This window comes from Anastrepha obliqua, chromosome 3 (genome assembly GCF_027943255.1).
Source record: "Anastrepha obliqua isolate idAnaObli1 chromosome 3, idAnaObli1_1.0, whole genome shotgun sequence".
Taxonomy (NCBI): domain Eukaryota; kingdom Metazoa; phylum Arthropoda; class Insecta; order Diptera; family Tephritidae; genus Anastrepha; species Anastrepha obliqua.
Window position 1 is genome coordinate 4471660 of NC_072894.1, and position 23613 is coordinate 4495272.

Here is a 23613-nt window from a genome sequence, read left to right on the forward strand (position 1 = left end):
GCGAATGTCTCCAAACAAAGCTTGCGTAAGCGCATTGCCTTTGGTACTTCGCGTATCAACAAACTTACCGAGACTTCGCTTTCGTTAGGATTTCGACTTGTTCTTGGAAATCCGTGATAATTTCGTTGTGCTTCTTCTTCAGAAGAATGGCAGTTTCTTCGGATTCGAGGTGGACATCCTCAAGCATTTTGCGGAGCTTCAATAATTCGACATCACGCTTGCGATTTGCCTCGAACTGCATTCATTGTCGAAAAGTATTAAACAGTTAGAATTTATAAATATAATTTTTGTTTTTTTTTTTGCTCACCTGATGTTCAGCGCCACCTTCAGCTTCCTCGAGACGTTCGGACATCTGAATGACTTGAACGCTGAGATCGGCTTTCTCACGCTCGATCTGCAAAATTGAGAATGCGTGAGATAAAGTTCTAGGCCACAGTGTGGGGGAAATGGAGGAAAGATATTTGAAATAACAGAAATTCACAATACAAAAACTTATTAAGAAGTCCAAATGGGTGTATAGTTTTTTACAAATCTTGACAAGTTGCATATTTCTTGATCTTTAATTGGCTGACATTTGCGAGTATTATTTCGACTAAAAATTGCATTTGATAAATTAAATCTTTAGTAGCAAAAAAAAAAAAAATATATTCTAGTAACAGTTTACTCGCTTCTCCATTTGATTGTTTAATCATTTAAAAGTAGTACCATCAAATAGTTGAATTTAAACTCAATATTACCCTTTTTTGAATAAAAAATTTTTTGTGTTTCATCATTGAAGTTCCTGTAAAGCATTTGCTGGGAGTATTCGAAAGTTAGCGGTTCAATTGGTAATCGGTAAATTGTAACCGGAACACAATTGAAGTATTATCGGTTTTCTATAACTGCATGAGAACTATCGATATCGATAACTATGGCTTGATAGTTGGACTCATCAAGTGAAGCCAAGTCCTTCTCCATCTGATCTTTCCAACGCAAAGGAGGCCTTCCTCTTCCTCTGCTACCACCAGCTGGTACCGCATCAAATACTTTCAGAGCCGGAGCGTTTGTATCTATTAGGTCGTCGTAAAGCACATACAGCTCATCGTTCCATCGCTTGCGATATTCGCCGTTGCCAACGTGCAAAGGTCCAAAAATCTTACGCAGAATCTTTCTCTCGAACACTCCAAACTTCGCTTCATCGGATGTTGTCATCGCCCACGCTTCTGCGCCATACGTTGGGACGGGCATGATGAGAGCCTTGTAAAGTGTTGGTTTTGTTCGTCGAGAGAGGTCTTTACTGCTCAGTTGCCTACTTAGTCCAAAGTAGCACTTGTTGACAAGAGAGATCCTGCGTTGGATCGGCATCATCGGCCCTTATTTCCTCCATGCTCTTAAAAAAATACCCCGACGACATTTTGTTACTAAAACATGTTAACTCTTTTACATGTTAGCACTGATGGATTATTTTGGTTCTATATCTTCGACAGAAATTATTTCCCAGCGCAGTAAAATTTAGTATTTCCAATTTATACAATAAAGAGCCAATGTGTACGTTGACTGTTCACCCTGGGTGGAGGGTCATGCGTATCGAGCTTAGTGGAAAAAAGTGTAGAATGGTCAACGGGGTAGGCAAGTACGCGCGGTCAGCGAAATCGAGTGGTCTTTTGTTTTGACATTCTGCTTTCATCGTATTCACATTTTCGTATTTTCATTCAAGTGCAGTTTGGGCTCGCGCTCAAGGAACGAATGACCAAAGAAAATTGTGCGCTTAAACGTCAAAAACCTCACAAGGAAAACCGCAAACAAAGAATCATCGTGTCAATGCACGAAGACTTTCCGATACTACTTTAAAAGAGAATGTGCAAAAGACCCAGGGTGAAAAGTCATCCTGTAAATTGGCTCAAAGCGCGGCGGTCAGATGTACTCAATTGCTTGGCACTTGTCATTAAATTAAGGGGTCCCGGTAGTCTAGAATTTTCAAAAAATCGATTTTGTTTTTTTTTTGAAATGATGGGCTTTTAAGAATATATTGTCAAATTTTTGGAAGGATATTCCGAGTATTTGGGATACTACAGCCGTTTCAGCAGGTAGAGTCGGATTCGTTACGTGGCGGCATGAATGCTCGCATTTAAATGGACAAAACTTTAAACTCAATTATCTCAAAACTACTTTTTTCGCCGCCAATTTTAAAATTATTAAAATTAAAATTTTTTTTTTCTTTTTTGTTTGTAAAAGAAGTTAAATAAAAAGCCTAAAAAATTTAAATATCGTTTTTCATTTTTTTCATTGTAAAAAAAATCCCGAAAATACCCTAAATTTTTGAGCTCTAGACTCCTTAAATATGAAATTTTATTTGTTATGTTTGCAATTTTTTTAAGTAAGTAAAAAGTGAGCTATCATCAAAGGCTAGGATGGATATGACGTATCGGAACCGAATTTGATATTCCCTGGCAGTTAGGCGACAGAATTTGTGTTTGATTATCATCGATCACTACAGAGGGCGTTGTGACGACAGTCACTTCAATTTCAGGGCACAACAGCATAGTGGGTGATTGCATAACTGATGAGCTTATAATACAAGTATAATACTCCTGAAAAGAACGCATTGCTATGCCACATGCCACTAGCAAATTGCTGAAAAGGTAATTTAGTATTCGGCAAGTTAGTGGAAGTTGGGAGCAAAACGCAGCTTGTCGTAATTTAAGGCAGTATTGAATGGAAAACAAAAACTTTCAGAACACTGCAGCAAGGCAAGGCGTGCTTTTCCGAGGGCGCTACAGAAGCTGCAAAAAGGATGAGGAGGAAATAAGATCACATTTACTCTATAACTGAACTGTTTTGTGCAGAAAAGGGCATCGGCATCTAAATTTTATTTTTGCCAACTAGACTCATATCCCGCATTCACTTAGTTTTTTCTCAAACAACCGCTAAGAATTTTATAATGAGAGTGCCGCGCATAAAGTAACATCGACTCTGCTGCATATTTCATACTCCCGCGTTTTATTCAAAGCCTTCAGCTGTAAAAATAATATCTGACCAGATAGCAATGATCGGTTTTCTAATTGTTCTGTAACTGTCAAAGTTTCCAGTGATATTCAGATGCCAACATTTTCATTAAGGTTTGCCATTTCGAAGTTATTAAAAATATTTTGAAAAATATTTTTTTTTCTTCAAAAAATGACATCCCGGATGAGTCTCAATTTTTGCTCAAAGTGTATGTCACTTAGGATAATTGCTGTTATTGGAGCACAATCCACAGTTTCAATAACCAAGTTTAAATGCATCCCCTAAGATTGACCATTTGAAACGGGTTATGGCAAGGCGGCACCATAGGACCTCACGCTAATAAACTCTCTGTAGCTAGAGCTCGGCAATATCGATGTATCCGAGCTTTCATTTCAACAAACTGGCACTACACGCCACACAGACGATGCAACACTCGAATTTGTGAAGGAGAAATTTGATGTTTAGGTCATCTCTCAGCGAGTGCTCATCAAATTACCGCCTCGATCAAACGAAGCGAACCGAGCTTGACATCTTGCACCGTTACTTTGCGCTATTTGGCGAAGAAGAATTATGGGAAGAAACAGCAAAAAGAGCAGAAGAAGAATACTACTAGAGCACTAGTATTCAACGTCTTCCTTTTAAAATGCTACAAACACAGAACCTGCATCGTATTTGCTATTTATATTTCTGGACTAACAATTTAAGTTGTCCAAAATATTATCCATAACAATCAATGCACTTTTATACTCAATTGTCCAATCGCATTTCCAGAGCGTTTTTTTAAATGCTTAGGATCCAACTCGAGCCCTTATTTTTTACCACAAGGTGATCATGCAAAACCTTATTGATGCGCGCCTCATTAATGTCAAAGGATGTTTAAATCCCTCAGTTTGATCTATAATGATTTTGCACAATTATTTTGCGCTTAGCATCGATAATTTCTGAATAATAATTCTGAGAGCGAATAGCCACCAAGAGAAAATTTATTGCACCAGCCTTTTCGCGTAGTATTTTTACATATTGGCCCATAGTGCACCGCGATCTTTTATGTGACTTATTGTGCTAAACAAAACTGCTTACTCACCGTATAATGACTTTAGTTCATTGCTGTACTATGGTTTTTGTAAACCAGGTCGAAAATTGTGAAAAATGATCGTGCGAAAATGTTTACTATTTAATTCCATTTTTTTGCCGATATGAATTTTTATTAATGTTGTATAATATGGCTTAAATATCATGCTAAAATATGTCAAACTTTCCAATGAAAATGTCAGATGGCGCTTGACGGCGCTAGAATGGCTTAAGGCCGGTATTGTAAATATGAATTCTTATTTATTTTATGGCCACCTTAAGCGACGGTACTTGTGCTTCACATGCATTGGTTCGATGTCTCTTTCTGATACGAATATAAACATTAAAATATTATTTGTAGGACAACAACGCATTTCTACAAATTGGAGGATAAGCTCGCCCAAGTTCTTGGTAATGGTTCCTACGCACAAATTTTTTTCATCGTTTACGAAGTCGCACAAAGTCACAGGGATGGCACTACTGGCACACAGCGCGGCTATGTTTAGTTAGTAGCAGCCCTTGGAAGAACGATCATCAACTTTTCAGCCAGATCGGTCTATTTCTTTGTGTTTGGCATTCGTGTGAATCAGGAAAGTCGAGTGATTTTCCTTTACCACCAGTTCACATATCAGCGGTTGTGGTCGAAAAATTAATGGAAGTAGGGTTCCAACTCGTTTCACATCCCCCCTATTCTCCATACTTAGCTCTCTCGGATCCTTCGGACTATTATTTGTTCCCCAATTTGAAGAAATGGCTGGCGGGAAAACGATTTTATTCAAACGAGGAGGTGATTGCAAAAACGAATGGCTATTTTTCTTATTATTCGGAATGGATTCACAAACTAGAAGTGGACGTTGGACGAAATGTGTAAGGAGACCAGGGAGACTATGTCGAAAGATAAAAAAGGTGTACTCCAAACAATTAAGTAGTTTTGTTTTTTGCACGAACTTTTCAAACGACCTTCCTAAGTGCGATTCGGCATTTGCTTTATTCACTTTTTATGTGCTTCTACAATTATTGATCCGACTTTTTAGGAAATGAAACATATATTTGTATAAAATATTTTGTTTACTAATGGCTTCTTCTAGAGTTTGCGCTGCAGAGTGTGATTGGAATCGGTCCCTTACAATTTCAGAAAAAGCAGACCCAACGCCCAAATGGTAGCAGGAGCTGAACAGAAGCAATCGGAGGTTCATATCATTTCTATTTTCGCTGTTTGGTAATTTTTATAAAAGTCTTCTACTCACTTTGTAATCGCGCATTAAATTATTGAAGTAATTGAAATATTGTGTGAAATTTTTTCGAATAATTTATGGAGCGCTTTCCACATCATACACTTTTCATAGCGAATTTCACGCAGGTAAAATTTTATTACAATAATTTATACGAATGCCAGCCTTATAAGCCAAACATTACTAGAATCCAAGGCAGCTACCGACACCCGCAGCAACAACAACAGTTTGAGTGCTGAAATATAAATTTTTTGAATAATATGGCATTTATTAAATTCAATTTTTGTGTGTGTGTGCCATACCGTAAAAATGCATTGGCCAAATGCCAAAAAGTTTATAAATGCTGCAACATCCACACATGCGTGCGCTTGTAAATTTGTACAGAAGTACTTGTAAACCTATACACAAACACCGAATTGCAGTGTGCATCCGAACTTACAAGGCTTTGTGGGCGTTATTAAATGTGCATACATACACACATACTTTCGACACTCTCGAGCCACCTTCAAAAACTCAGGAATAGTAAATATAATAAAAACACGAGTACATAAATATGAAATTTATTATGTATGAAAATATTTTTATAATTTTAATTAAAATGGTGGAAATACACAAAGAGCATCGCATGCGTGTGCGTGTGCGTGTGTATGTATTTAGAATGACCTAATTCATATAATTAAAAATCATTCCAAATTTCAAAAGCGAATAAAATAAAGAAACTGCTATACAGCAAAGAACACTTGGAAGTCGTTTGTGCGGCTATTTTGATGAGGTTTGGCAGAAACGAAGAGCTGGCCACACAGAGGCGATGGAAGACGCCCAATTTGCGAGCATACAAAGTCAAAACGCTGAGGTGTGCGGGTCGACCGATTAATGCATGTAAAATTTATATTCGGAGAATGTACGGCTTTGTGTGTGTGTGCAGAATAAATGGAATGTTCGGCGAATACTTCATACGCACACATACATACATACATAAAATTTAAACAAAAACATAGCAGGCAAAATGTGTAAATGAAAAATGTGTAAATGAAAAAAAAATGTAGAAAAGAGATCGATTTTTAGTTACCAAAAAAAAAAAAAATCGCGCTTCATTTTATGTATGGCAATAAAAAAGTCACAAAATATAATATTTGGAGCAAAAATGTGCGAAAATTATGGATCGAAAATTGGCTCAAAGCGATTTTTTAATACAGCGCCACCGACCCGGCTTAATGTGCTTACATGCCCCACAGGAAAAAATCACTAGCGAATTAAATTTCTAGCGCTGATATTATTATTATTATGCTACCCTGCATCGCTATCAAAAAAGATTTATTGAGCAAAGCCGACTGGGGTAGGCAACAAAAAAATTCCAGGCAGAAATACATGCAATCGAGATATGCGTGAAGGAAATATCTCTGAAGCCAAAGGACAGGAACGCATATTTACATACTTTCAGAGTCTCAAGCGGTCTTTGAAAATCCTTCTATAAACTGTTAAAGTTGTGATTCATCCATAATCCAACTAGCGCTTTCGCACCATTTTGTTGCCTATTAACTGTAATCACCTCAAAAATTTTGCTTAGTTATAGAATCATAGACGAACTGTCTTGCGACATCAGAGAGTAACGCGAAACAATTAATGCAAATAGGCGCGATTATCGTGACGTGGTGTGATGATCTCGATATCTGGCTTTTCTAAATTCAAAGAACAAGAGCCACACTTTTTTTAATTCATTAATATGATGAATTTATTTTTAAATTTTGAATTAATACTTAGTATTTGACGAGCAATTCAGAAAAAAAATGAAAATTTCCTTAACGACTATGAAAATCGGATATGATATTTCGCATAATACGCAACAATAAAAGCAGTGCGAGGTCGCTCACGCGGACGAAAAAATAGTACTAGGCAGAGGGTATCAAATGGGCTCTGTTGAGTTTATTTCTAGGCCTGTGCTAATGGAAAACGCGCACTTTCTAGGGAATCGTCCTGTAAAATTCACAATTTTGGTTTTGTATGGAAAAGCAACCTTTCCTCGTAAGGTCAAGCAATACCATTTACTACAGCAACCTGGATGCTGGTTCACATACTTTTTAAAAAATAAAAACCTTGAAATATCTGGCTATAAACCTTAACAGTGGACCTCCTAAACTGCGTAAGCTATAGCATCCAAGCTATCAACAGAAGTTATTTTTCGCATTTTAAACTGCTCAAAAACAAACTGCTCTCATGGTCGTGTAAGCTACAAATCTATAAGACCCTAATAAGACCAATAGCAACTTATGGCTGCGAAGCATGGGTGATGACCACCAACATTACGAACCACCTCCCACGCTTTGAGCGAAAGGTACTGAGGAAAATATTTGGTTCAGTAAAGGAAGTTGATGGGACTTGTAAAATATAATAAGCCAAAACCGGATGCGCTTTGCTAAGGCCACTGATGATTTGGACATCTACTCAGAATGGACGACAACAAAATGACGAAAAATGCCTTCAACTCTTAAATGATATGAAGATGATGTCACGATGATGATGATGAGCCAAAAAATATGAGCAAGCGACGGTTCTAAATATTTCTAGAAGTGCTCTATTTCGGTACCAGTGTAATTTTCCTGCAGGGCAGGTGCACACATGCGTACATACGCTTACATACATACGTATATGAATATATTCAAACATTGCAGGTTGCGTGTGTAATTGTGCATTTTATGGGCATTCTCTGCCTAAACGTAATACATTTGCTTTCATATTTATAGGTGAGTGTGTGAATCGTTATGAAGTGCAGCTGCAAAATATTAAAATTCACAAATTATTAACACACGCACAGATGTGTCTGTACTTTTATGCCGCTGCGATTGGTCGCAATTGAAATTGAATTGAAATTTTCGAATGCCAGGTATGCCCGAGTCACACATTAGAATGTTATCCAGCGCGAGGCTTATTTTGCCAGTGGATAAGCAACTATTTCTGGGAGGAATGGAACATCCAATAGCCGGTGAAATTAAAAGCAAGGCAGCGCAAGTGAATAGCGATCGAAATATGGGAACTCAACAACGAAAAATTATTTTCAAAAATAAACGACTGACACATGGACAGACACTTTGCAGTGACTCATTAAAAGACACACACACACTTGTACTTGTATAATAGTACAAAATGATCATAAACACCAGCTCGCCGACTAGAGTGTGCCGCCAAATCATCTTAAAAGCGGACAGCGCGTATGCGGTCAGGCGTTGCCAATAAAACAGAGACTGTACGGTTGCCAGCTGACCTCGTGAGGAAGAAAAGTTCGAGAAAGAATTATTAAAATATGCAAATATGCGCACGTACGAATATGAATGCGTGCAATTGAGGATAATTTTACGGCTGCATTCGATACGGAGAATTCGAAAATTAATATTTGAAGCCCAGTAAAGAATGCGGTTTTGCTAATTCTTTCTTAGTTTAGTTTTTATAATGAAGTAAATGAATTTTCTCGAATCAATAGTTAAAGAAATTATATATTTCCTTGTAGTAATAAGTTAGTAAATTATATACATTAGGGCGGGTCATTTTATGTGGAACAATTTTATTCGACATCTCTTCTAGCGAATTTGGATTCTACATAAAATTGTCGATTTCGAGCTTACCAAATATTAGCAAAAGCTATATTTAATTAAATGAAAACAGAGAGGCAGTGAGGATAGAAAGTAGAAAAAGACACCCCGAATTAAAAATGAATTGGAGTTAAAAGCAAAATGGTTTGAAATACGTTGTTAATTGTAAAAAAATTATTTTCCGAAAAAAGATTAAACAAAAAAAATTGTTTGATAGAAAGGGGTAAAATAAATCGTTTTTAATCAAAATAAAAACATTTTATAAAAAAACCTTTTTTTATTTTTATTGTAAGTTTTTATTTTATTTTATTAAAAATTTTAAGTACGTTGATAATTGCAAAGTTTTTTCGAAAAAAAAATTGTTTTGTTTTTTTTCCAAAAAAGTAAATTGTTTTTTATCAACATGGAAAGTTTTAAATACGTTGTTAATTGTAAAAAAAACATTTTTTTAAATTTATATTGTAAATTGTCATTTTATTTTATTTAAAATTTTAAATATTTAATAGCAAACAAAGTTTTTTCGAAAAAAAAAATTGTTTTTCGACAAAAAAAAATGTTTTTTTTTTTTACACAAAAACTAAATTGGTTTTTATCAACATGAAAAATTAAAATACGTTGTTAATTGTAAAAAAAAATTTTGTTTTCGAAAATGAAAATAAAAAAAACTTGTTTTTTTTTAAATAAAAATAAATTAATTGTTTTTTGTTAAAACGACAATTAGATAATTTAAACACGTTGTTAATTATAAAAAATTAAATTTTCGAAAAAAAAAAATTTTTAGATTTAAATTAAAATTTTTTATAAAAACCAATTAACAATTTTGTTTTTTATATTCATGAAATTTTATCTATTTGATAAAAAGTGAAAATAAGTGGCTTTTTTATTTTATTTTATTGAAAATTAAAAAAAAAATTGTTTTGTTTTATAAAAATAAATTGTTTTTTATCAAAATGAAAATTTGAAAGTTTTAAATATGTTGCTAATTGTAAGACATATTTTAAATTTAAATAAATTTTTTTGTTTTTAAAACCAATTAATTTATGTTTTCTTTATCGAAAAAAATTTGTTTTAAATTTAAATATTTTTTATTTAAAATTTGGTTTTAAATTAAAATTTGTTTTATTTTGTTTTTAATTTATATAAATTTAAATTTTTTAAAGAAAAAATTAATTTTTTTTTTTTAATTTAAAACATTTTTTTTTTCATTTTTGAAAATCTTTAATTTGAGTTACATATGAAAAAATTGAATCCTACGATTCTTTAAATCATAGATATGAAGAATAAATTCTTCGCACCAAAAAAATGACCAAGTAAAATTTTTTTTACCTGTATTATAAGAACAATATTATTCATAGTAATTAAAGGTAGCTTCTATTAAAATTTGGTGTGGCGCCCATGAAATATGATTCATAGTAATCAAAGGTAAATTCTTTTAAAATTTTTGTGCGGCGGCCTTGAAATTAGCTTGGACTTTAAACTGTTTTATTATAATTTTAAGTATAATCCGAATCATCTAGAAAGAATGTCGGTAAAAAATTGGCCCACCCTAGTATACATCTGCATATGTAGATCTGAATAAATAGTACAATATATATAATTGGCGTATATATCCATTATTAGGCGTTTGATCTCCAATCTGTGGTGTGCGCTTTAAAGTTGTTCTACTACTGAAGGGATTTACAATTGAATAAACTCCGACCGGTAGCTAATTTCCATGAAAAGCCTTTTCATAGCAGAAGCGCACTTATAGGAACGAAGTTGCTAGTCAAGAAGCGATCTCTGTTAGAAAAATCATGCTCTACATTCGACTTTTCATGTTCCGAGTGGGTATCGAACGTAAGAGCAACCAATTCCCACTCACGCACTCACCATTCGGCTATGGCGGTCGTGTCTAAATAAATATGAAAGCTACGAATATTTCAAGGATTTCTTTCGCAAGAAAAAGAGCTTTTGAAGTGGTTCAATACTAGTGTCCCTGAGTGCGCGCCGTAACCGCGCCTTTCTACAATGAAAATCTGGGAACTAACTCTATTGTGAATATTCTGACTATTTGGTAATATTTTGATAAATTTAATGATTTAATAATATCTGATCTAAAGGAAAGTGGGAACAATAACTCGCTTTATAAGCATTTGAGAAATGTACTATGCTTGTCTAAAATATTATTTAGCGTAAATGTGGATATTCAAAAGGCCAAATTTCAAAAGAAACACACAAACAATTTTTAACGGCCCTGCTCGCTTTGATGAGAAACAACATGTTGTTTGACATATTTTTTGACATCTTCTTACATCTGTATGACTAAGGCAGCTAAACAGCTCAAATATACCGCAATGGCACAGAAAATCATTTACCATACAAACACACTCACACGAACATACAACGCATAGTTGCGCATAAGAGTGTATAAAAATTCGAGTGAATAAAACATACAGTGAGACACATACAAGTGCAGTTTTGCATGCTCATCTCGCATTAGATTACTTGACTTCTTTCAGTGTTCACAAATTCCATTGTTCTTCAATTTTCTTTTGTGCGTTTAGTTAATGGTCCAAAAAGTTTTTGAGCGTTTTTTAGAAATTGAAAAATACCCATTGCCTTTGGAGCAGATATCCACTTTGAAAGAAAGAAGTGTGTAGCTGTAGTGGTTCAGCTACATTCACACATGCATGTGTGTGTGTGTGTAGATTTCTCGGCTATTTCCTAATATTCGGCTAATGTGAAATTTTTAATCATTTGTATTGAATGTCGCTGCTAAAATTAGCATTGCTAGCCACTCGCCGTCGCTCTCTCGCCTTATTCTGACCGTTCTGAACATTTTGTTATTACGCCAACGAACACATGTGCAGGAGCTTAGTTTCTGTGCGTGCGTATGTATTTCATTTTTTTTTTTTTTTCTAACAGGCGCTTGGTGGCTTGACAACAGCTGTTAATGATGAGTGGGAATGCGGAGTTCGCAACATGAAATTCAAAATTTGTGCTTAATTGTCATACTGCCACTGACCAAAAAGTGTTTTTGTATTCACTCTATAACTGTTTGCGCCCACTAACGAAATTATTTCATTTCCAACTCAATGCACTATCGAGATGCATTCCCGGTTGATTGCAGTGTCTGCCAGTTTTTGGGCTCACCCGGGCCAGGATTGTTTTCTAAATTTGTCGCAACGCCACGCCACGCAACACTTCCCATTCCCGATCTCATTCCTATTTGCATTGCTTCCTCAACAGTGTAACGAATTCTTTGCTAAGCATATTTTTATTCTCCCTCCTTACACCTTCCACTTCCAACTGGTACACCATTGCGTATGAGCAACTGGGAATATCGCGCAGTTGCTTCTTAACCGTTGCATATTTTGCATACATTTTTTGCCTCCTCTTCCATTTGCATTTACTTTCGTATTGTTGCATTTTGCATTACCCTGCCATTGTTTGCGGAATTTTCGTAAATTTTTCATTTTCATTTTGCATGTTTTCTTGGGCTTCGCTGTGGGTTGCCTGTGTGTGTGTGTGCGCTACGACTGTTTTGTAACTTTCAATCAAAATCTTCGCGCATTATCGGCCGAAAGCTGAACGTCCCTACTTCGCGCAGCTCGATGAAAGCATGATACGATTGAAGTTCAATGCACATCATTATCATTCGTTGCGGCACGCAAGGGTAATTTATAATTAGCAAACTGTTTGTGGCTCCACGTCGAATTTGTGGCTGCAGTTTTTTTACAATTCACTTTTCATTTGCAGTCCACTTTCGCTTACTCTTCAATTCTTCGTTTTGCAGATTCTTCATTGTTTTCTATCGAAAAAATCGCAGTGGCGTTTGAAGCAATTTGGCAAGATTTGCGATTTTGAAAAAAAAACTCGCAGTACAAAAGTTTGGTTCACAGTCCATGCCGTTAGTTTAGTTGTTCAAGATGTGCCATTATTTTAATAGGACGATTATAAGAATACAACTAACAAGTAAACTAGTCTTTATAAACCCATGGAGATGTAAATTTGGTCACAGTACTATACGGATTTGGATACTCCTTGACATTTGCGTTGAGTTGCTTGGAGAATTCGTGTGGCCGGGGCCATAAATGCTGCTATTTGGACGACTCCAGGCTTCTGTGTGAGAAAGTTCATCAAAAATCACTGGAATAAATAACAGTAAGTCATGGATGATGCATGGCCACAACGGATCTTTGCGTGAAACAAGCATTTTGGACGAACGTAAGGTAAAAAATACCATAAATATCATTGCTTCTCCACTCTTCTAGCCAGATCTGATCCTATGTGGCTTTACCTCTCTCATAAAACTGAAATTTGAACTTCAAGCACAAATTTGAGGTTATGGAAGTCATAAAACAACAATGCTGGGGACGATGCATCAAAGCTCTAATAAAGAAATGTTAATGTGTGCGTGAAAAAATTGTGGGGAATTTATACAGCAACTGGAGTGGAGTACTTTGAAGATAGCAAATTAATGTTGGTGTTTGAATGAAAACCTTTCACTGAGTTTTATTAAAAAATTTTGGCTAAAAGTTTGACTAACAACTGGAAAATCAGCGTGAATTTTGGGAATATTTTGATGTCTGCTCTTGAGTTTGGTTAAATGAAGATGAAGATTTGATTAGTTTTAAGAAGAGACTACCGGTGCCATACCAGGCAAATGGGGTAAGCTTGGACACTGAAAGCTCTGGTAGTTACAGCTTTTTAAGTGGAATAATAATATAATTACTGCTTTTAACTGATAATAGAAAAATTAAAAAAATAGAGAACTAAAGAAATTTGTTCTAAAGTATAACAAAATCAAGACGCCTGTCTCAAATAGGAGAAGGAGCGCGGCCAATTATTTAACTTATTTTTTATTTTGAAATATTTTCACCGTTATGCAATAAATACGGTAAGTATATACCTGTAGTAGCTTTTTTCATGAAAATTCTGCATTATTTGATATTTCTAAACAACATCTTGAAAAATATTAGATGACTAACCAGAATATATCCATATGAAAAATATGTTTGTATGTATTCGTATTCGTGTAGACTTTAACTAATTTTCATTTTACTTTGCTTACTTTTTTTGTGAAACGAGTTTTAACAACTAAAAATTGAAAACATGAATTTCTGTTATCTCTAAAGTAAACAGATTGAGTTGAATTTGTAGGTCACCCCCCGGCACCCAATACTCACCCTTTGGCGCAATTCACGTTCGGCTTCAAGATCATCTTGGAGCAAACGGATTTTATCCTGCAAGTAAAGCGAAATTTTAAAATCTCACATTATTAAGGTAATTTTTGTTTTTGTTGTTGTTATTTTAACATTAGGCGCGCGCGTGCTTTAAATTAGAATGTTTGTTATTTCACGAATTTGCATAAACAAAAAAAAACAATTTAATTTTTTTTATTATTTTTGCTATTTTTACGCATTGTCACAATTCACAGGCTCCTTCCTTTTTAATGTATTTTATGAATGCATTTTCACATGCACATATGTACATACATACATACATACAATACATACAAAGGTATGTAAGTACATTGTTCAGTGTCTTTTTTAAGCCTTTCGCGTACCAAAAATACTCGTACATATTTCACAAATTCTCTGCTTGACGTTTTTCGTTTTATTACATAATTCGTCTAGCACAAATACATACAAGCGTACATACATGTACATATGAATGTGCGTAAGTGTATTAGTCGTTCGTTTTTTCATTATACAAATCCGCGTGAGCACATTTTTCACTCTGCTTTGCAGCAAAATCCTCAACTTTTCGTTTTTTTTTGTCACATCACTGTGCCGCAATGAGGCGAACGGACGTTGGAAGATTCGAGGATCAGGTGGACATATCGTTTGAAACAATTTCCTTAACATTTTTCGCCTCATTTTAAAGAGTTTTGTTATTTTTTTGTTTTGTCAAAAATTAATTGTTTATGAAATTTCAGTTTTTTCTACATTTTTTGGCATTCTTTTTTAAGTTTTTTAGTTTTTGGTTTGGCTTGGTTTTTTTTTTAACGGCAGGCGGCTTACCTCCAAGCGTGAGAGGGCGGCCAAATCAGCGCTGTATTCAATGGAGATATCGGCTCCACTCGGTCCAGTTGAGGTGGCCCTATAGGAGTATTTCGATGAGCGTACTGCTTGCGACGAGGACATTTTACTTGTTTGTAAATTTAATTTATAAAATTAAGATTTATGTATATTTTATTTGTGTAATTTTTAAATAAAAATTATGATAAGTTTTTCACTCAGGTGAACACTTTGTTATCGGCCGCGTCTTGTGTCTGGATATTGTGGTGAAAAAATTTCGAATTCCCTGCAATGCAGTTGTTATCCTCCAGTAACAAAAATTTGTAGGCGTGAAACTAAATTGAAATCTTTTCGCACTCCACACACAAAAGTTGTAGTTGTCACCGAGTCACCGAATGATTCGTAATAAACGTCGGAGAAAGGCTGGTGATCTACTGAACAAGAGATCCCGGTGTCGTTCGAATAAAGAGTATTTCGTTAATTTGGCGCTGGCTGCCGATCTTTTCATCTATTTCTACCCACCGAGACGTGGCAATTATTTTCGAGTGGGAATTTCTTTTCGGCCGATTCTACACAATGTGTGAGCACATTTCCTTGCTTGTGTGCATATGTGTATGTGTGTGTTGCCAATTGTTTTTGTTGGCGCGTTTCGACGTTTTGAGTGAACTGTGCGTACCGTTAGACATTCTGAAGGCACTTGAGTACACAATTTGCCTCCTCATAGCTTTTGAAATTTGTTTCTTGTTGTTGTTTTTCTGCTGCCACAATTCTACATATTTGAATACCAACCTAGGCGTATAAAAATTATAAATGTACATACATGCATATGTGTGTATGCATGTATTTATAAGAAGGAATGTGTGTGCGTGTGTGCTTTTATTGAATTTTTCACGCTCTGCTCACACCAGCTGTCCTCTGTAAGTGTTAATTGCAGTGAGTAAAAAGACGAGTGTGGAAACTATTAGAATCTTTGTTGCTTTTTCCGATTACGAGTTCTTCGTTTTTCCATTTCACGAGCTCCCGTTCGCTACAAGAATTGAGTGGTTTGGTGGCTAATGTGTTCGGGTCAATTCGGTCATCTCGAAGTGGGCTATATTGAGAAAATGAGATTTTCACCTGTAATTAGTACAAGCGGATGATGATTTCTGTGATGGAAAGAGGTGAGGGGGCGAAAATTAGCTGGGCAATAGTTGCATGGACGCATACTAACGTATGTGTGTATGATTTATTTTGCTTTTGGAGCAATTTCGATTTATTTTTAGCTGATATTCTGAAAAATTCATAAATTTGCTGAAAGTCTATGCTTCTGCATGCTGGCAAACTACCTATTTTGAGAACTTAAAGTTTAGCAAAATGTGAAAGTGGCTTGAAAAAGAAGAAGTCTTGTGCTTACTATTTTATTAAATAAGTTATGAGATTATGAATTCATAAAGCGTAGTTATATCCAAATTTCGTTAGCCAAGAAGAATGCACTGAAGGCATTGATCTCACATACATTGTAACTACTTCCAAACTAGTTAGAGAGCAAAGTTGCAACTCATGTAGATTGCAGTGTCTGTCGCTGGAAGTAACGGCATATATAAGCCAAAAACTAGGTTAAATTGGAACGCCCGATTTATCTGTCCCTTTGCTAAACCATTTAGTGTGTTTGCATGAAACCTTTAAGGAATTTTAAGACGATACCTGACAGAAAATTTAGGTCAGCCAGAAAAGGTAAACTTGGGAACTTAAAATTTTAATACTAAACAGACATATTGTTAGATTGAATTTTTTTTATTATGATCTAGTGAATAATTTCAAGGCACTGATTTCTTGAAGATAGCCAGCATATGACCGCCGTGGCTAGGAGTTCCGAGGTCCATTTTATCAGTTCAATTTTTACAACTCTTTCAAACTTATAATTTTTTTTTCGCATGGCATCAATGGTGTCTTGAACCCTACAAAAAATCGATTTTTAAGTTCGCTGTGTTGCAAGTTGCACCGCTTTGTTGGAACCAGTTGTCATCGCTATTTAGCTGATTAATTTTGGGAAACAAAAATTCAGTCAGCATGGCTCGATAGAGCTCGCCATTCACCATAACGGCAGCTTTTTCTTCATTTCGAAAGAAATAAGGACCGATGATGCTCTTTGAACTTCCCGAATAGATTTATATTTTTTTTAAGGAAATTTTCGTAATTTGGAAATTAATCATCCCATTTTGATTTTGAATAATTTTTTTTTCTAAAAAAAAGAATGATTTTAAGTGAGAGGAATCTTGAATTCGGGCTTTAGGCGCACCATTGCTTGCCTGTTTGTATACTGCAGCTGTCGAGTTCATAAGTGCTATTTCTGACGTATGAGGACATTTGCAAAAATTATAAGTTTTCCGTTATAAATTCATTTTGCGCCACCTTGTATGAATAACTCCACAAAACTAAAAGAAAGGCGCTTAGACTTTGTTACTAGAAAAAACCAACAAAGGCTGTTAATAATTTGAATAAATCCGGCAGAAGAGCTAATTTCTTCCTAATTTCAATATACATTTTTATATGTTTTTTACATTTGGATTGAATTTTCCTCTTGTACTTCTCTTTATTTAGGATCATCAGCCTGTTTCCGGTCTTTAAGAGTTTTGCCAAGCGATCGTTGGCCATGCTGAGGACATGTTGCTCCCAATCTCGTCTTCTTTTGTGGCTTCATTTTCCTAAATCGAGTATTTCGCACATTTCTCTTATGTTTTCATATCTCATTAGATCTCATCGAGTATGATTGGTTATGTCCCTAAGAGAGCGCATTTCGATAGTTGAGATAGCACTTCTGTAGCTGTTATGTCTGCGTGTGCCTTAGGGCATACGTCATTAGTGGTCGAGGTCAAGTTTTATAAATCCTTACTTTGCTCATTACTTTGTTGCGTCATATCCCGTCTCGTAAGCAACCGGAGACTCGGGCTGCTTTTTGACACTGACTGCGCGAGCTTCATCTATCAAGGATTCATTTTTGATTGTACACTAATTATATTTTTTTCTATTAAAAATAAATATTTTTATTGTTTGCATTTATGTAATGTGAATTAAATTTTTACTTCTTTTGCACGGTTTTTTTGTGAAAATATTTAGACTTCTCTCAGCTTTTTTTTATAAAAGTTTTTTGCAAGCTTTTCTCATGGAACGTATCTACCGTGAGAGAGTTGTGTGTATAACCTATGGCTGTTCGGGAGCTGACCTAAAATTGTATATCGATCCATTTGGCTGCATCAATACTTAACTAACGAATTGAAGGGGAAGGTAAGCCAAACGTGTACGAGCCATGCATTATATCTATTTTTCAGTTCAATGGGATTTGCGAACTTTAATAATTTAATAATTTTAAGATTTATTCAATATGAAGTTTTTAAAATTTTTTAGTTTCAATTTATTGAGTATTTAATAGTCGTATGTGACTCTACCGACTAGATACACCAAGCAAAATCTTATAAAATAAGTAAATAAAAAGGCGATGCCCAATGCGACGTAAGTCATTAATATATTCTTACTCGAAGAATAACTTAAAGAAAAATCAATCCAGTTTTGTTTGGTATAGTTTATTAAAGTCAAATATCTTGGGATTTTTTTACCATTTAGTATTTTGTTCTTAATCAATAAGTAAAAAAAAATTAAAAAAATCAAATTAGAATTTTTTTATATTTATGAAAAAAAAAAAAATAAATTATTTAAAATTTTTTTAATAATTTTTTTTTACAAATAATCACTGACAGAGTAAAATTGGGAGTTTGTTTTCTAAATTTGTGATATTTTTTGCCATTTTTGAGCCTACCCCTAAGTTTTTCTTATTTTCACCAACAGCTGTGATTATCTTTAGTAATCCCTGGAAGTCTAATATTGTGATTCCATTAACTTTTGGAGTTAGTTTTAAATAGGCAACGCGAACCAGTGAAAAATGTAGCGACGCTTTGATCGATTTGTAAATGGCCATAAAAAACGACTACGTCTGCTTTGCTGCAGCTGCATTTTGCATTGACTTCACTGATTCACTCTACGTATTTGAATATAACTTTTTGTGGCACTACTGAGAATAGTCTTTATTATTAATGAAAAAAATTAGAAATTGAAACTGGTTGTTTTTCAAAAACGGAAACAAGAAATTATTATTTTTTTATTTTTATTAGTAGGTATTTTTTTACTGTACATATCTCAATATAACTCGAAAAGTTTAATAGAATCTTATTATGAAACTTTGAGAATAGTTTTTGTTATTAATGAAGAAAATTAGAAACAAATATGGTTTGTTTTATAAAAATGAAAACAAATGTTTGACACAAAAAAAATTTTTTTGTTTTCAAATTAAAAAACAAATTTTTTTAGTTACATATTATGGTAAAAAAATTATAAAAATGTTAAAAAGAACAATGAAAAAACAAGAAGACATAAAAAAATCCCAGAATTTTTCAACAAAACAATAAAATTGTTATTTTTTTAATTATATGCATGTATGCATATATATTTTTAAGAGGACAGATACCTGTAAACGGCTATATTTTCCCTGATTTTCATTAAAATTATTTAAAATGAAGAAGTCAATATATTTTTTTCAAAATTGGCATACAGTTTATTTATACATTAAAATAATATTAAGAATTTTTTTTTGTTTTAATTATTTTAAATGGCTGATGTACACTCAATTCTTCTAGGAAGGGACAACGAGGCTTCTCAATCGGCGGGCGTTGTAGCATCGGCGTCAGTGACCTGAATTCAAAAAACTAAAAAATTTTTTTGTTTATTAATATCATAATTTCTATATGAATTAAACAAAAATGGAAAAAAATAATTTTTTCGAAACATTTTCGATAACTTAAATTCACATAAAATTTCAGGGATATCGGTCAATAACTTTTCGAGTTATCGTGTACGCCAATTCGAAAAATATATATTAGTTTTGAGAAAAACGCGTCTAAAGTCGGCAACGTAACTATACCTCTCCCAGCACTCGAACGCAAAGAATAGAGTCGTCACGGTGGACGATCTATAACATAAGAAATACTTCAATTTATGTTTTTGACATATTCTTAAAGGATTATATTAACATTTTATGAAAAAAATTTTTTTTTTTCGAAATTTTACAGCTATCTGTCCCCTTAAGCGTATTCACAAAAATCTGAATAAATCCCAAAATTAATAAATTTTTTCAAAATTTTTTCAGTTCACTTTATACTTACTCAGTGCAGCAAATAAACCAATTTTCAGAAAAATTAAAGACCTTATCCAAAATAACTTGATATGGAATCGCGCCTATATTTACGAGCACTGATATTAGTAAGATGCTTAAGAGCTAAGCAATTATGTAACTCACTTAATTTGTTGTTGCTTTCCCATTCACCCCTTGTTTGAAGCGACGATTGTGTGTGCTGCCTCCGATAACAGCTTTACTGGTGCGTAAATACAATCTCGTATTTGATGCGAGGCCTTCAATTTTGTCTAGGAAAAGTCAGGTCGTAACCGATACGAGGCTCTCATTTTCGGCACGGAAGTATGATTACGTCTCCCACTCGATGTTTTAAGGTATAGGGTTAAGCGAGCAGAGACGACCTTGAGCGAACAGGGAAGTCGCTAATCGAACCCGGTTTACATGAACTTTACCGCACATTCGAGAATTCGATGGATTTTCATCTAAAGAACTTTACAAGCGCATGTATATGGGCAGGTTTCCGCTCTTTTCTAAAATGCTGAAGGCTTCAAATAGTTGCTTGTGTATGCTTAAGCACTTTTTAGTAAAGTTATGGAAATGTATTTAAAAAAATGTGTTTATTTTCTAGGCAATTTGCGTTTGCATGAGTGTACAGGCAAACAGAAGTTATATGCATGTAACTTTCGGCGCTTTGGTGAGTTTTAAGAACACTCCGCATGCTCTCTATTAGCCCCGCTCGTACTTATGGAAACGCTTGAGGTACTCTAAATAATTGCAAATAAATATTAATAAATTTAATTAACAGAAAAACTCATCTGCCATGATAAATAATGCATGCACACATAAATTCATTTATACATACATACATGCATACGTTTAGATATGTATTTATGAAAAATTTGGCAAATGGAAAACACTCAAGTTTCCACACAAACGCAAGGAATTCAAATTTGCGTTTTGAGTATTTTTTTAGAGGGAATTGTAAAATAACTCAACCATTCGAATGTATATATGTACACATAGGCGTATGTGAGTGTGTGCTCACCTGCACACACAAACAAATGATAAAGTGTGCGTGAAAATTTGCCGCTGGTCATTCAGTTGGGCGACCAATACCAATACGAGCACAGGCAAATATTCGATATTTTTAGCAACGAAAATTTTGGATTTTTTCATAATCATTTTCCACACATTTCACCTGAATACGAAGAAAAATGTATGTGCCCAGCTCGGCAATGTACATACATATGTACGCATTATAGATACACACCATCTAGTGGCAACTTATTATACTAAGTGGCGTGAATGTGGTGGCTATGTACTCGTAAACATTAATTTATTTTATATCATATATTTGCATGTTATTGCCTTAGGCGCTTACTCATGAAATTATTGACAGAGTTTACGTCTTTCCGTGGGGGTTCGAAATTTGTTTTCTGCCTTAAGGAAAATTATTACTGGCTAGGCGATGATGCTGAGAATTATTATAAGCTTTAGGATGCGGTATATTTAAACGAGCTGATATGTGTAGAATGGCGATGATGAGGTTGATGATGATGACAAAGGTGATGCTGACGATATTTTTCTTGGTTTAAAAATATAAACTTCTCATAAGTAAAATAAAATAAATAACGGTCTAAAAATAAACTTGTATGTGCACATTCTGCTCAGTAAATATATAAATGTAGATATTTTGATATGAGTACGTACGCAAATATTCACAAATATGTATGAAAGTATGTTGAATCGAAAGTATCTACATATAAAAAGCCCACCGATGATAGGGATGTCAGACAAATTATCTGAATGGTTTCGAAAATACACAAATATTTTCAAAGTGACGGTCTTACAATGGCAAAGCAAGGGCTATTTGCTGTATATATATATATTCACACACACATTTGAAATGTACACAGACATACAATAAAAGTGTGTAGTGGAAGCCAGTTTTACGAAAACTACTTCAACGCATATTTATCTATATTTACTTACTGAAAGTGTAAAAAAAATTAATTAAGGTTATTAGAAAATTTCAAAATATGCCATTCTTCTCAGTTTCTTGAAAAATGTGTTTTCTAACAAATACGAAGCTCATATTAGCTGTATTCTCTTGCATGCGACACACAACATACCACCTTGATCAAAAAGTTCCCGGAACAACAACCAAGTGGCGCTCTAAGTCAACTGATTTGAGTTCTGTTTATTTCGTTGGTTTGCCACATCAGCGATTAACAAAGTTTGACCTCCAGTGCTGGACTTTGTAAAAGTTACGCCGTCTTGAGTAAATCCACTTCTGCACGTGGTTTAGATTTTTTACGGTTTTAAAAGTGGATTTTGATTTTCAACGATTTATTTCAGAATTTTGCATTCAGTGGTGCGAAAGCCATAGAAATGGTGGGAAACTGTTTTGGTAATAATAAAAATAAATAAATAAATAATGTTGTCTTGATGTTGTTCCACAAATGGAGGGACTTACAGTTTTAAGCCGACTCCGAACAGTAGATATTTTTTATGATGATCTTTTTATGGCCGAAGTACAGTCGGATATTTGCCATTGACTGTTGAGGGGCGACCGCTTTTAGAAAAAAAGTTTTCTTCATTTTAGTGTTTCATGCACGGAGTTTCGAACCTTCTGTCAATGAATTTGGTTTGAACCAAATTTCTGCAAAGTTGGTCCAAAGGACCTGAATTTCATGCAAAAAAGTGAAAATATCGCCAAAGACATGATTTCCAAGGTTGAATCCGGCCAAAACATTTATCAAACGCACCTTTACTAAAGTAAAGTGGGTTTATGAGTCCAACACGCAATCCAGATATGAGGCGAGTGAGTGGAGAGCTCCAAATGAACCAAGACACTGAAACCATGTCGCTTTCAATGAATACAGAAAACGATGCATACAAAGGTTTTAGGGATTACAATGGTATTATGTAGCACCAATTTTTCCCAGAAGGAAAGACAGAATATGAACAATATACGAACACTCTCGCGCGCCCACATTCACGTGAGTCGGTCTCGCTCGCACGCACAGGAATGAAATTTTCCAAATTTTCCATGTGATGGGACCATCAGAATGGGCTGGCTATACACATTTCATCAATTTATTGTATTGCCAATGTTGTGTAAAAAACAAAGCCGGTATAAAATATGTTGACTTGTGCTTCCATCAACGCACTTTCAACATGGGCTGGCAGTACTTTGGGACCACGAGAATGGGCTGGCAACCATCGCTTCATTTTATACAGACCGTAAATGAAATTCTGTTAAAATTTCAAGTGGTATAAAATATGTTGAGTAAATGTTTTTTATTAACAATTTTAAAAAATAAAAACGCATAATTAAGACCGCTATTGAGCAGCCAGCCCGCCGGATATCGATTCTAGTATTAAAAAACTAATCTCACACAAAATTTCAAGAAGTATAAAATATGTTGGGTTTTTTGGTCATGAGCTCTCCGTCTATTACCTGATATGGCACTATGCGATTTTTTTTCTGTTTGATCGAATCAAAAAACCACTACCAACTACTACAATGTGTTTTAACAGCCGAAAGAGAAAGGAAGTAATGAAAAACTGAAGAT

The 23613-nt window shown here is 34.5% G+C and overlaps 1 protein-coding gene across 1 annotated transcript in view; it reads right to left on the reverse strand.

Annotated features, from left to right (window-relative positions):
* Positions 1–15360, reverse strand: part of LOC129242988 (paramyosin, long form) — a 33062-nt gene extending 17702 nt beyond the window's left edge. Inside the window, exons 1-4 of the mRNA XM_054879984.1 lie at positions 14878–15360; positions 14041–14097; positions 308–394; positions 69–235 (exon numbers count right to left, since the gene is read on the reverse strand). Of these exons, the coding sequence (XP_054735959.1) occupies positions 69–235; positions 308–394; positions 14041–14097; positions 14878–15000 (434 nt within the window). The 5' untranslated portion in view covers positions 15001–15360. The remainder of the gene's footprint in view (positions 1–68; positions 236–307; positions 395–14040; positions 14098–14877) is intronic.
* Between the last annotated feature and the right edge of the window lie 8253 nt (positions 15361–23613).